We start from the raw sequence: 15830 nt of genomic DNA on the forward strand, positions 1-15830 counted from the left end.
AATGACAGCACTCTTCATTGTACAGAGACTTGAAAACTTTTGAAGCTTTTTTATAGAAAATCATGTAACAGAATAATGGAGATTTGTAATACAAGTACAAAACAATGTAGGTTCCTTCTCATCACTCTCTTGAATTGATGTCTTGCTGTTAAAGAACCTTCTCATTATGTTAATATTATATGTTAAAGAACGTTCTTATGGAAAACGTTTTGTAGGAGTAGCACTGAAGTCAGTTAGGGGCAAGTAACTGCCAAGTAAGAGAAAAGGAACCCACGTGGCTTTTAAACAAAAGCACGCTCCCCACAGGATTCTGAGCGCCACTCGTGGGGTTCAGCAATGTCCGTCAGTGTGTGTTAGCAACAGATATAAATAGTGAAGAGGGAAAAAAATAAGATAAAGAAAGTGTGCCACGGACCCACTTCTATCATGTGACACCTTTGCTCACAAACCAACAATGGCTTCTTATTACCTGCTGAATAAAGTCTAAATTTCTCTGATTTTCAAAGACTTCTACAATCTAATCCCTGAGCTAAGCTGGTGTGGGTCGTCCAAAGGAAGCTTCCCCCAGCCATGCCCTCATCCAGCACTCACACCCACATACTCCTCCCTGTTCTCTGCCTGAAATAACCACCAAGATCCAGCCATCACTCTACGGAGCACCTTTTACTTCTTATGTCCTCATCTCTACTTTCTAGTATCCACTCTTAGTCAGCTGCCCAGCCTAGCTCTATCCCCTATCTGTCCTCCCAGATGCATCTGTGCAAGGTGACTCCTTCCAATTCAACCACTCAATCTTGTCTTCCTATCTCATTTATGGTTGCACATGAGAACAGCTTATCACCTAAACAAACTGAGTTATACTTCAGTTTTCCTGCACAGTTTGTCTCTCAACTACTGAGTCAATTCAACTGCTGATTCAAAGAAATGTCTGTTGAACGAGGAGAGACAGTGAGAGGGATAGGGAGAGAGCCAGAAAGAGAGAAAAACTCAGACCCAGAAAGAGAGAGAGAGCAGAAAAGGCAGAGACAAAAAGTATTCTAACAGCAATAACTCTATAAAGATATGAAAAAGAGCTTTAAATCCCAATAACTGCCTTAACCGCAGTACAACAGCACAAATCGCCAGTGCCTGCACTAGGTCACTCTTTTCCCCACCCAGGGTATCCAACACAGAGCGTTCTGATGACTCACCAGAGTATAAAGACATTCTGAATGCTCCCCTTCCTCAGGCTGCTTGCCTAGCTCATTGTTAGTTTCTCACAGATGATGCGCACATTATTTTGTCTGAAACCTGATGCAGAAGCTCAGACATCCTTTGAAAAACTAAAAGCTGTGGCCGGCCCCGTAGCCGAGTGGTTAAGTTCGCGCACTCTACTTCGGCAGCCCAGGGTTTCGCCTGTTCGGATCCTGGTCACGGACATGGCACCACTCATCAGGCCATGCTGAGGCGGCGTCCCACATGCCACAACTAGAAGGACCCACAACTAAAAATATACAACTATGTACCGGGGCCCTTTGGGGAAAAAAAGGAAAAATAAAATCTTTAAGAAAAAGTAAAAGTGCAGAGAAATAAAGAAGCAACATCTGCAGTAGTCTAAGGGCAGACTAACCTGTTATCCTTGCACACAGTTACTTTGTCTCCTTCAGGTATCAGTTTCTTCTGTTCAACCACTCCATAGCTTTCTCGACAAATCTATATTTAAGCAGGAAAAAAGAAATGTTTCAATTTTGTTCACCACTTATCTTTCTCGAACCCAAATGACTGAGAGAAGCTTTAGGAACAAACTTAGCTTAATAACTATTTATTAGCACAGAAATTCTTGGGAGAAAAGAGAACCTGAGTCAGAAAACACTGGCATCTTAAAAGGTATCTTTTTGTTTTAAGACAAAGCATTGCCAATAAATGCAACCAAGGAGAAATGATACGAACTCTAGAAAAGAAATATATGTATCAGGAGTAAAGAGGATTAATGCTTCAGAAATTTTCTTAAGTGCATAGATTAATCATTCATTCATTTATTCAGCACATTTACTGAACTCCTGTAACACTCAAGACACTATGAATACAATAATTTGTCTCAAAGAAGTCTTTGAATTTGGTCGTTGGTTTGACGAAAAACTAATGTTAATTATGACTTGTAAGCATGATCAAAGAGACAGCCATGATCATAAGTAAACTGTGGAAATCCTTACCGTGAAGTTGAGGCAGAAAGTCTCCTCAATATCTTCCCCAGGATAATCTAAAAGTTCTTGAAGACTCCTGATCATTGAAGGATGGAGAAAGGGAAAGAGGCAAATCAGACATTGCAATAATGTTTCTACCTGAGTCACATGTTCAGATTGTTTGCACAGAAAAACTATAAAAGAAGATTCTAGAATGCACATAAATCCAGACTGACAGAAAATGTTACCTATACCTTTGAAAAGAAATATAACAGTAAGACTTGTAAAACCTTCATTAATTGTTCTCTTTACCTACCGACAAATCTTACTACATTTATGAAGAGATTCAGATGGATTTATATCTGACATACTTATGTTCTCTTAACCCTGGTATTGCCTGGAAGTAGATATATGAGGAGATGGTACTGCAGTGGCCCTTAAGACTGGTTTCATCCCTAAGCATTAGTAGAATATCCCTCCACCATAAAAAAGCCACAAAGTCACTTCATCCACTTAGGAATCTTAATGGCCTACCTGCTAATGCAAGGGGCTCTTTATGGTAAAGACACTCTGTCAAACTAAAGAATACTGAAACATGTACTCTTAAAAAAAGAATATGTTTATGCTAACAATGGTCATATCCTAGCTCTAAAGAGAAAACAGTCTTGTAACTAGACCTCATTCGCACTTTCTTCTTTAGGAGCTCCAAGTCTGGCAGTTCCACCAAGAGTTGCCCAGGAAGAAAATTCCTAGCGTGGAATTTAAATCCACTATCAGTTAACCAGCCAAATCGTTACTGGAAATATATCAGTCTCAGCCAGGCTGGCAAAGAAAACAGCACACATTTGTCATTCTCTAGCCTTCTCTTTCAGTTACCAAAAAATTAAGCCTGCCTGTGTCTCCTCTGCCATTTTTGTATATTCCTTCTAAATTTTTTCTTCCTTTCTGTGTCCCCACCCCTCCCATCCTTTAGGGTTTCTCAGTATTGGTGTCCTATACTGGTAATGTGACAGTCTCATTTCCAGAGGCTACCTTAGAGACTACCCTTCCATCTCCATCTTAAAACCGGTACTCTTTCTCCAGGAAAAGGGATATTCCTTCCATTGAAGCCAAATGGATTATACTGTTTACAGAAAGCCAAGGATATGATTGATGTCTTTTTATATATGTGATCTTATGCTACCTAAAATCAATGCAGAAAAACTCAGAATAAAAGCAATTTGAAGAGCCAGAAAGAAAATAACATAAAAATGCCTCCACTACTTTGGAAAACAGTCTGACAGTGCCTCAAAAGGCCAAGCTGAGAGTTACCATATGACCGAGCAACTCCCCTCTTAGGTATATAACCCAGAGGAATAAAAACTTATGTCCACACAAAGATGTGTACAAGAATGTCCACAGCAGCATTATCCATAATAGCCAAAAAGTGGAAACAACCCAAATATCTATCAACTGATGAACGGATAAGCAAAATGTGCAATATCCATCCAATGGGATATTATTTGGCAATAAAAAGAAATGAAACACTGATACAAGTTACAACATGGATGAACCTTGAAAACATGCTGTATGAAAGAAGCCAGACACAAAGGACCATATATTGTATTATTCGATTTATGTGAAATATCCAGAATGAGCAAGTCTATATGGACAGAAAGAAGATTAGTGGTTGCCTAGGGCTTGTGGGACGAGGAGACTGAGATGATGATTAAGGAGTACCAGGTTCCTTCTTCAGGGGATAAAAATATTCTAAAATTAATTGTGGTGGATGCCTACACAATTCTAAATATACAAGAGTCAATGAATTACACACTTTAAGTGGGTGAATTGTAGCGCATGTGAATTATATCTCAAAGTGTTTGTTTTTTCAGAAAGGCTCCCTTTTCAATACTTTCTCCCCCTGTATTTCTGGGCCACGGCAAGCCTCAAAGTCCTTATTTTTGCTCAGGATAAGGAAAGCAGAGATTATTTTGTATTCCTGGGGAGCTAGGACCTCCCTTTTCCTTTTTCCCCTCTTGCCCTCAGAGTAACATAGACAATACATCAAGCAAGAAGCCGTACAGCTATGTCTTAAGACAAAGGATACACAACAGACCCTAACCATATGGTTTGATAAACACAAACTTGTACATGTGGTATTTTCAACCTTCAACCCCTATGAGAGGGAGCCAGAGCAGTTTCCCACACCATCTGCCTATCCTTTAGCTCTGTACCTTCCTTCAGTGGGTGACAACTCCTTCAAGTCTTCCAAGCCAGGCTCTACATTCAGTAACTTCTTGTAGAGAGCCAACGGGAAGTGGAGATCGACCACGGTGGAGTTGTAGATAGCTAGGCCACAGGTTATGCCAATCAAGTGAAACCAGTTGTGCTCTACAAAACACTTTTCAGTATGTATGCAAATATATTAAAAAGAAATGCAATGTTTGTGACCCTCAAAACACTATCATTTTTACCTCAAAATATTTTCAGTATAAAAGAATAAAGATCTCATTAATATTTAGTTTACCTTTTGAAGCAGAGAAACACTCTGATAAAAGTTCAATTATCCCCCAAAAGCTGCCACGTAGACAAAGTTAATCATTCACAGCTCATCTACCGATACAGAAGACAGCATACAATCATCTAAGGCAATGCTGTCCAACAGAACCTCCTGCACTGATGGAAACATTTCATTCTGTGCTGTCTCACATGGTGTCACCAGCTACATGTGTCTACCGAGCACTTAAATGTAGCTAGTACGACTGAGGAAACGAATCTTCAGTATTAATTTTAATTAACTAAAACAAATTTAAATAGCTAAATGTGACCAAGAGCTAACTTTTTAGAACAGTGCAGACCTAGGGAGACAAGTTTAGTAGAACTAAACGAACCAAATGAAGGCTGGTTGAAATTAGAATGCCTTTTAAAACTTAGCTCTCCTACTGAATTTTCAAAACTAAAGTGTGCATGTCTTTCTATGAGTATTCAGACACATACTATCATTGTTATTAAAATAAAACATATTTGACTACTACTTTCCACATCACAAAACCAATTTCTTTATCACACTGCTTTCTACCCTTCAAGGATAACAAAACTTGGATCTTACCTACTAGAAATGGAAATGGACTGATGGGTGACAAAATGCACTATGAGGTCTTGGCAACAGTAAAAATGAAGACCAGATAAATTATTTAGACTTTTTTTTTTTTCTTTTTCTCCCCAAAGCCCCCCAGTACATAGTTGTATATTCTTCGTTGTGGGTCCTTCTAGTTGTGGCAGAGACATTTTAAATTATCATCTTTGTTACACTCCCCCCTTTGCAAAGTCAGAAGTTGCAGGATTGATCTGACAACAAAAAGAAAGTTTAATTCACTCCATCTGTTTAACTGGGACATCACTAACTTACCGCATCTGAAAACCACAAGAGATTTGAATCCTGATAGTAGGTAAACATTCCATAGATGGGATTCAAAAGTTCTTTTAAAAGTAAAAGAAAGAACTCTTTTGTGACACCACCAGCATCCACTGCTTCTTCACCATCAAAGATTACCTTAAAATAATGAAAGTAGAATTAATACTTCAGGGAAATCTTTAGCATTTTATCTTTTTTTAGCAAATTCTTCCCAAAGTCAGGACAAAGGAGGGAAGATATAATAGACCACACTGATGCAATGAGAACCACAAAGGGGTATCTGTTGATTATTAACAAGGCACTTACAGACACACAGAACTTTTACCAGGTACTTCGAGGACTACAAAGGAAGTCAGAAGTTTACCAAATGCCCACAGAAAGTCTACCATCTATTTGGGGCAGTAAGGCGAACATAAAAGAATCAGAGAGAACATTTTACTTTCAAAGAGTCAAATATATTGAGAGGTAAATGTTCTAGCACATAGAGAAAACAATGACTAACCTGAGTAAAGGAACACTTTCTGGAAGAAATCTCTCTTGATGGGGTTCTAGAAGTGACTAATGCACATGAAAAGGAGGAAGGCATTCTAAGCAGGCCCAGATCTGGGTTCTGTGAGGGACTATAAACAGACCCATTTGGGGCATGCTGGACCAGAAACGATCATCACAGTAACCACCATAGCCAACCAACCAATGGGATTTATTGAGAATTTGCTACAGGCCAGAATGTAAGCTCTACTAGCCTAATCCTCAGCACAGCCTTATTCATGGGGATTACCATTATCATCCCCATTTTACAGGTAAGGGCTCAGGCAAAGGGCTAAAAACAGCATTTGAGAAAGCCTATCCTCGTGGCTGTGTTCAAGGTGCCTAGAGCAGGACGAGAGTAAAAGGGGGCATGGGCACTTGGACTTGATTTTACGGACGCCAGCAGAAGACTTAACTCAGACGTGCTGCAAGGCAAGAACTGTCTCATCTGAATTAGACTGAAAACGGGGCAAAGAGCGCCCCCATCTGACCCAGAAGTTCTAGGGGGAACTCCCAAGCAGGTTGATGAGACTGATACATGTTATTGGTCGTTCTGGAGAGGGTGACAATGTCAGAGAGACCATCGGTTTCTTGCCCATTATGTGTGAGAGACTGGAGTTTACAACAGGATTGGAAATTGAGATATGGAAGTCTTCTGAAAGACAAATGACTTAAAACAACTTCAAATAATTCACCAAACATTTATTGAACACCTACTGTGTACTAAGCATTGTGCTAAGCCCTAGGAATACAACATGTAGTCATATAAACATGCTGGTTTATGAGGAAAGACAATTCTTAATTTAGTAATTTTAGGAGCTAAGAGTGCCTACCGTAATAGACCAATAGCTTCCCAGATGATATGACTACCTTTCCCTCCTCCTTTTTAACCTTCTTTCTCTTAAATCTTTGACATCCAAAGACTTCCTAGACACTGGCTCGACAGTCTTACCTAGTTTCAGTTTTCGTTTAGCTCTTGCCTGGTTGTTTGGGGTAGAGCTGGAGCAGGTACACTGATGACAGCAGACAAAGGGACCCCTATAAGCCCTCACATGATCCACTGGCATTTTTAGCTGATGTTATGTTGAGGTGTTCTGTTTGGTGATTTGACAGAAGGAGGTGATTACATTCTTATAAAATGAATGAAAGAAATAATGAATGGCTGGACTACACAATTTTAAAAATAAGATCTTTGCTACATCATCAACACTGTCTAAGGAAAACCTAGAAAGCCAATTAGAAAAATATATTGAAGCACTCACTTTGAGAGGCTTTTTCAAATCAATATCAGAATGAATGCTCAGCTCTCTTAGGGCATCTCCAACAAGGTTGTTCCTGCGCACGTGAAGGACCAAGAAGGGGCTTCTGGCCAGCAGAGGCTCCAGGGTGAGAAGCATGAAGACATTCTGCAGGTTGGCTCCATTGACCGCCACCTTGAACAGCACATCCAACAACACAATTACTCAAAGCACACCTGTGACTGGGGACAGCAGCCAGCTTTACCTTTGGACCTGGAATAGGCAGGGAGCAGGCTGACTGCATCTCCATTTTGTTCCTTTTTATCTTCCTCTTAACTTTCACAGTACATTTTCTAAGTTACTCATGTTTACACAATACACAAATCTTTCTAATATGAACCCAAAAAGATTAACTGAAATAGTTTATGAATCATATGACCCCTAACCAGTTCCAGGAAAATGTTCAGACCAGCTGATTAACACTGAAATAATATTGTTCCGGAAGAAACACGATGGAGAGTGGGTAAAAACCATAACTTTCAAAATGGCAGCAAAAGAAACCTAATAACAACTTTTAAACAGCTTTTATTCTTTGAAAAATGTCCACATCTCAGGAAAACCTTTAAATTGTCAATATCATGGATACATCACTGTGAAAACAAACATATATGTACAGATAGAGAGCTAGAGAGAAACAGACAAAGACAGAGAGATGAATGAAGTTTATATATCCACCAACAGTAGGCATTGGTAGGTGTGGACTGCTAATGCACCAATGTCTCTGTATGCTTGTCAAAATCAATCATTTATTTTGGGCCCAGCCTCGGGGCCGAGTGGCTAAAGTTCCACACGCTCCACTTTGGCAGCCTGGGTTCACAGGTTCGGATCCTGGGCGCAGACCTACTCGACTTATCAACCACACTGTGGAGCTGTCCCACGTCTAAAAAATAGAGGAGGATTGGCACAGATGTTAGCTCAGGGCTAATCTTCCTCAAGCCGAAAAAAAAAAGAGGAGGATTGGCAATGGATGTTAGCTCAGGGCAAATCTTCCTCAGGAGGAAAAAAAAATCAATCATATTTTATAATAAAAATGTGTAATTAGTAAATTAAACAGATCTCAATAACTTAAGTTTTTATTCAATAAAGAATTATCAAGCCCCATTTAATTATCTCCCTTTCTCTCTATCAGGGGTCAGCAAACAGCAGCCCACAGACCAAATCCAGGCTGCTGCCTGTTTTTGCATAGATCTTGAGCTAATGATGATTTTTACATTTTTTCCCCTCCTTTTTCTCCCTAAAGCCCCCCGGTACATAGTTGTATATTTTAGTTATGGCTCCTTCTAGTTGTGGCATGTGGGATGTCCCCTCAGCATGGCCTGATGAGCGGTGCCATGTCCGCGCCCAGGATCTGAACTGGCGAAACCCTGGGCCGCCAAAGCAGAGCGTGCGAACTTAACCACTCAGACCTGGGGCTGGCACTTACATTTTTAAATGGCTGAAAAAAATCAAAAGAATATTTCATCACAAGTGAAAATTAAATAAATTCAAATTTGAGTGTACATAAAGTTTTACTGGAATACCACTATGCTCATTTATTTACATGTTGTCTTTTGCTGCCTTCGTGCTACAACAGAGTTGAATAGTTGAGATAGAATGTATGGCCCAAAACTAAATACATACTACGTGGTCCTTTATGAAAATGCTCGCCAACTCCTGAACCACATAAATGTGCATTCACGTATATGTCTTATACTCAACATAAAACTGCTGAAAAAATTTAGAATAGTTCTAAAACTTATAATAGAACTTGATCCAAATATACTTTCTATTAGGAAAAATTACAACTAAATGTGTAGGATGAAAGAAACACAGTAAGAAGAAGAAGTCATTTTTAAAAGATGAGACCTGCATCTGTAGTTCAGCATCAGTCTGTAACATTTTGGTCTTGGCTTGGGCATCAAAGATGAAAGGGTAGGAACAAAGTGTCACAGCATCCTAGAACAAAATATATGATTGGAAATATTATAGTATTCCACAGAGAACATTGCTGGAAAAATATATATGTAAATTTAAAAAGGATCTTTTACCTGTATTATAGATGGTCTAGCTTTCTGCGTAAAGAAAAATAAAAAGTCTCTTACTTGGATTGCAAAACCCAAACTCTCTACTCTCTACAAATATAAAATACAAGTAACAAACCGTAGAACTTAGTTGACTATTTGGCCATGGAACTAATGCCATTTGAATGGCTGACTGGGTTTCTGATGGAATAGACCAGATGTTTTGATGAACGCAGACTGAGAAACTAAAAACAATTTTTAAAAGTTTTTAAAGTACCTTTACAGGCCATTTTACTACCTCCATAATTCACAGCATTAAGAGAATTCTCTTCCGTAAGAAATCTAATTCCAAAACAGGAGCTTCACAGTCTGTACTTCAGAGATGAACTTGGTTGGGCAGTGGATAATGCAAATTGCACCTTATTTGTCAGTATGTTCCATCTCCTCCTCAGACATACTTCTTCCACACTCCTAAGGTGTTACTCTTAGGAGAAACCACATATTCAGAACGCTGTTCCTGACTCAGCACTTTTTGACCAGTGCGGCCTACAGAAGACACTCCAACAACATGTGAGTAAAACCTGAATCAACCTTTGATGATGGGAATAACAGTAAATAAAAACAATCACAAGCATATCTAAAAGGCCTGTTACAGTTTCATTTATCAAAAAAAAGAAGGAACTAGTTTCTGAAAGTTATGTTATATAAGAAACATTATTCATTAACTTCATAAAACAGAAAAGAATCAAAAATATAGATCACGTTGACCTGTAGCAATATTTCTCACACAGAAAACTGGATTTATTCTCTGAGATCTGAGATCACTCTGTAGACTTTTTAATTTTGTGGGGGTTTTAAAAAATGGTATCCTGAACAAAATTAATAAAAACACATTCTGAATGAGCTCCTTATAATGATGTTTTACCATATAATTTGCACTTATTTTAGTGATTGCACTGGTGCCACATTATACTTAACTGCCCAAGGGTACTGAGAAAAGAAAAGGAGTCTTCCTTTGCAAGTGATGCATCTGTGCCCAGGAAAAGGCCAGAGCAGTCCTGGCTCGCTGCACGAATGAAGGTTTAATAGCAGCTGACAGGAGAAGAGAGAGCTGAGTCATCCCAGGGCCGACGGGCTTCGAGCCGAGCACCGGTGGACAGCAGGCCATCCTGATTCACCATGCAAGTGGGGTGTGGTTTCAGTAAAACATTCTTGCTCATCACATTAAATCAATGAAGCTAATCTGCATTTTATTGATTTTAGAGTTTTGTTTGTATTTAATTTGCAAAAATTGTTTAAAGGCTAGAATAAGAAGTGTATACCTACCTCCCCTTGTGTTTGTATATATTTCAATGAAATCATTTAAAAGCAATTTTAATTAAAATCCACCCTGCTTATCCTTTAGAAAGAAGTCCCTTCAGTGGTCTTGGAACATTTCCCCAGACTAAGAAACTCTAATCCGAGAAACAGTTCCAGTCCAGTGAGACAAGGTATGAAATATATAATCCAGCCTAATGTAACTCACTCTCATGCCGACAATATCTAATTACTTTGAATTTAGGAACTGAAATCACTAAAATAAAAAAAAAACCACACACCGTAAAACAGCACTCCAAAAAGTTATCCTCTAGTCTAGGTACCTATGAGCATTCTGGGGAAGTAGGTTTAAAATTGGTGCCAATATTCAGAATTTCCTAACCTTCCTCTCAGAAGAGATTTTATTCTAAGCATTATCTACTTACTCTCAAGGGAAAATAAAGACCTTTAATGTGTGTTAGTCTATAAAGCAAGGTAAAGTTCTGAACACATCACACGTAAAAGTGACTCTTGGAGGAGTGATAAGAGGGACTGTAAAAACAGTTGCTGGCACTGCAGCGTCCCAGTATACCGAGTACTTTCAAATACAGGTATTTTGGTTGAGGCAATATAGTTCTTTCAGACATCAACGAGCAGCTGTATTTCCTGGCTCTCCCCAGTCCCACTCCAGTTCTCTGACTCCTAGCACGCTCTCCCTGCAAGCCCCCCACAAGCCCTCCCAGCCCCCTCTAACACCCACCTTCTGCAGCTCCTAGTCCCTCCCATTGCCCGACTCTTTCCCACGCCCTGAAAGAGCCCCGTTTTGGAAGGAAGCTGATCTCTCCTCCGCAGCAAAGGAGTTAAATTGAGGGCAGGGTCGCCATCCTCTCAGTTGAGTGGGATGTCTGGAAGGAAATCCAAAACCGCTTCGGTTAGGAACCAAAGCCAAGGCCAAAGAGTTGGTGGTCCAGAAGACCCCCCAAGGAAGGACCGTAGTGGTGGCTCTAAGGAAGGCAGAGGAGGGAAGGGTATTCAGTCAAAAGGAGCAGCAGACCTATAAGAAGGTCCATTTGTACATTTACAAATTTTGTATAAGTCTATGAGTTTTTGTATTTGAAAGAAAATAATTTAATTTCACTGATTTTTATTTTGTGAATGCTGAACATTTCAGAAACGGTATTAGTACTAGTATTTCCGCACTATGTGAAATAAACACTGAAACAGTGGTGTTACGATTTTGCTCCATGACTGCTCTCCCTAACTTAGAAAAATGCATATGATCTGATAAGATATGTGATCTCCTCCTGAGAGGCTGCTTGTCCTGGGCCATCCATTCCCCAAAAATGAGTCTGTCAAACAAACTAGCAAAGTACTCGTGGATCACATTTCAAGTGCTCCTGCTGGAAATGGGTTGCACTGTGATCTGAGTTCATTTTTTAAAGTACATGAAATAAAGCAATGAATAAGTACCTGGTACAGAACTGGAGAATTGGGATTTTTTTTTTTTTTTCTAATTCCGAGTCAACATTTCCTAACTGTAGCTATGACTGGGGACAAGATGCACTGCATGAACACCTGTAGTGTGAACACCTGTAGTGTGAGGAGGAAACAGGCGCCTCTGCCTTCGGGCCTGCCTGCCACCAGGCATTCTTTCCCTCACCACGGGCAATCCCAGCTCCCCAGCACCCCTGAATGCTGAGGCAGAAACAGCTGCTTTGTCTCACCCGCGCACAATACTGCTACCTGGAGCCAAAACACTGCCCCCGGATGACACATACAGCAGGATGTCAAGGTGACTCTAGTTTATTTCTGAAACATTTACTTTGTGTCACTGATGTTCTCACTTGTGCTGCCCTCTATGGGATCCCACGACGTCACTCATTCTATGTGCTATTTGGTTTTCAGGTGCAGACAATGGCAGTTTATTAACTGAAGTATACATGCCACTACTACCCCTTCTTTAAAATGAGCAAAACTCAGCCACATTAGAATGCTCCTTTTGTGCTCCATAGCCCTTTGCACACGTGTTATATCCCTTTGTAATCCCTTTTTCACTGCTGTCTCTGCTTTGAACACCCACAAGGCAAACACCATGTCCCACATGTCTCCATCCCCAGTGACTCTAGGCACATGACACAAATTAAGTGCCCAACAACTGCTTAGCAAAAAATAGTTATGAGGGCTTATTATATACCAGGTACTAGGTACTCTGCTAAGTGAGGCCTCGCCATGCTTTCTCCCATTTAATTCTCACAATACCATTATAATTCTCATTTACGAATAAGGATGCTAGGCCTATAGAAACTAAGTAACTTGCCTGAGGTCACATAGCTAGTAGGCCAGAGTTGAGACTTGAACTCAGTTATTTTGCGACTAGAGCATGTGTTCTGGGCTATATGCTATAGAGCCTCAGCTACCACCAAGCTAAAAAATGTAACACACAAAAATCCATTTATTGTGTACAGTGGAATATTATTCAGCCATAAAAAGAAGAAAATCCTGCCATTTGCAACAATACAGGTGTACCTAAAGAGTATTATGATAAAAAAGCCAGACAGAAAAAGGCAAGTAATATATGGTATCATTTATATGTAATATCTACCAAAAAAAAAAAAGCCAAGCTCATAGAAACAGAGAAAATCATGGTTGTCAGGGGAGGGGGGGTGAATGGGGAGCTGCAGGCCAAAGGATACAAACTTTCAGTTGTAAGATGGACGAATAAGTTCTGAGCGTCTACTGTACAGTATGGAGACTACAGTTAATATTATATTCTTATATATTATTTCAAGTATTATATACTTGAAATGCACTGAGAGTAGATCTTAAGCACTGTCATCACACACAAAAAAAGAGTGAACTATATGAGGTGATAATCGTTATGAGAAAACTCTGTATTAATTAACTTGATCCTGGTAATCATTTTCTAACACATATGTGTTATCAAGTCCTTATATTGTACACATCAAATATGTACAATTTTGTCAATTATTCCTCAGTAAAAGCTGGGGAAAATCCATTTATTATTCATCACTATCATTTAAAAGTGGTTAAAATAAACTTATATATGAAATGATTTTAGTATTTTGGGTTAAAATCCAAGATATCAAAAAGTTTAAACTTCTGTTTCTAATAGTATTGTATTTTGTACAACAGAAAAAATTCCACAGAAATCATGAAAGGTCTCACAGTAATTTCACATGATTTTCTATCTTTCCATAATAACTACCTTAATTACTAAAGAGGAGATGAGCTTCTGGTATTCAAGACTTATATCTTCTTATCAAATGTTAAGAGAAAGAAACTATAAAAAATTGTAAAAGTTGCTCACTTAAATACCTCCATTCAGAGTTTACAATCATGATAATTTAGATTTTAACACTGGCAACTTCTTTTTCAGTGTCAAAAAGAATTAGGGTTCATCAGAATTATTTTATTTAGCATCAAGTCATCAAAAGAGTAAATGAGAAGTCAGAGGAATTGGCTTTTATATAATTGAACTGGTGGGAAAATTGTTTACTTCCCTGGGCCTCCATTTCCTCACCTGGAAACAAAGCAGTTGGACTAAATAATTCATTAGGCTTATTTCAACTTAACATTTTATTATTCAATGAATAATTATTCACAAATTGATGAAACAGAAGAGCTTATCCTTCTACAATTTCTAAATTAGCAGGTGAAAGCTGAGCTCATTGCTAGCCTCCGCATTAAAGTTCCCATGTAAACCCATTTAGAAGACTCTAACCCATCTTTACTGGAAAGTATTTTGTCTTCTCAGGGTAATCATAAAATCTTATTAAAAATACAATATTGCTCTATTATTTGATCAAACTTACCATCTATTATTAAAGAAAACAGTCTTGCTCAGTTAAATAAACCTATTTAAATGCCTTGCTTTTGGAGACCACTACTGACGTCCAAAAACCCTAATACTGCGTAAGTGTTGGTGATGAATCTGTCAAACCGGCAAGGACTCATCTCGAATGGATCTGCTGCACATGGCTTCGCTAAATCAATAACCAAATCATCATTCTGTTTTCCGACATCACTCAACTTTACACATACTCCACAGGATGGGGAATATAGGATGGGGGACCCTAAAAAGCCCCACACATATCCCAAGTCAGTCTGTAATCAAACTGAGCAATTCTTGACCAGTCAAGGGTGGCAGCAGGAATCCACAGCTCCTTGGACGGCACATCTAATACACAGTGAGGGCTGGCTCAGGGGTATGTGACACTTTCATACACAGAATCCTAAATCAGAGGTGGCCTACAGGGTTCAGGCAGCGGACATAAGACAACTGGAGGAGCAGGCTAGCCTTTGGAAGACGATAATTAGCAAGTGATCCTTTCCTCAACGTCAACATCAAGCTGCAGTGGGACTGTGGCTCACATGAGCCTCATCTGAAGAGCCTCTCTTGAACTCCAGCAGCTGGTGCCACCTGGGAGGACAGGTCATGTTGCCAGATCTCCCAAGTTTCAAGAAAAGCTAGAAATTCATTTTATGTGTCGTGACTTGTTTTGTGGTAAAAGACAAAGTTTACCATATTTACCATTTTTAAGTGTACAGTTCAGTAGTGTCATCCGTTATTATTGTGCAACAGATCTCCAGAAGTTTTTCATCTTGCAAAACTGAAACACTATACCCATTAAACAACAATTCCCCATTTTCCCTCCCCCAGGCTCTAACACCCACTATTCTACTTTCTCTTTCTATGAGTTTGACTACTTTAGATAACCTGATTTTTTTTAATGTTGACAACTAATTAAAATTTATACCTCTCTGAGTGACTACTTATGATCATTTACGATACTCAAAGCACCTCAGATTTTCGAGAATGCAAAAGTCAGTGGATAAACAGAACTGTGATGCTAACACCGAAGTCCAGGACAGACGACAGGGCTCAGATGTGCTTTTCTTATCCTTATGTGTACTCAGAGAAAAGACTGAAGCTTTAAGATATGCTTTACACAAATTCTTACCATGCCTGCTTGATGCAAGAACCACATGAGGTAGTCTTCCTGAATGTCCACGAGACTGGAAATCTCAGGAATGTAAAATGTATCATATTCCACATGCTTCACTTTAAGATTTACCTGATGAGGAAGAAAATAAGGACACCTAAAACCGTGATGACTGGAAAATGCTTCCC

General features: G+C 39.2%; 1 protein-coding gene across 19 annotated transcripts in view; it reads right to left on the minus strand.

Annotated features, from left to right (window-relative positions):
• HERC3 (HECT and RLD domain containing E3 ubiquitin protein ligase 3) overlaps window positions 1–15830 on the minus strand; it is a 98047-nt gene that overhangs the window by 16706 nt on the left and 65511 nt on the right. For 16 of the 19 annotated variants that reach the window (XM_070612659.1, XM_070612661.1, XM_070612660.1 and 13 more), the window contains 8 exons: window positions 15661–15774; window positions 9410–9433; window positions 9228–9317; window positions 7347–7517; window positions 5551–5694; window positions 4376–4542; window positions 2193–2259; window positions 1610–1692 (listed from right to left, as the gene is read on the minus strand). In XM_070612659.1, the coding sequence (XP_070468760.1) occupies window positions 1610–1692; window positions 2193–2259; window positions 4376–4542; window positions 5551–5694; window positions 7347–7517; window positions 9228–9317; window positions 9410–9433; window positions 15661–15774 (860 nt within the window). Of the gene's footprint in view, window positions 1–1190; window positions 1513–1609; window positions 1693–2192; window positions 2260–4375; window positions 4543–5550; window positions 5695–7346; window positions 7518–9227; window positions 9318–9409; window positions 9434–15660; window positions 15775–15830 lie in introns of all 19 variants that reach the window. The other 3 variants (XM_070612674.1, XM_070612672.1, XR_011538114.1) reach the window with 2 other exon arrangements.

The sequence above is a fragment of the Equus przewalskii genome, chromosome 3 (genome assembly GCF_037783145.1).
Source record: "Equus przewalskii isolate Varuska chromosome 3, EquPr2, whole genome shotgun sequence".
Classification (NCBI taxonomy): Eukaryota; Metazoa; Chordata; class Mammalia; order Perissodactyla; family Equidae; genus Equus; species Equus przewalskii.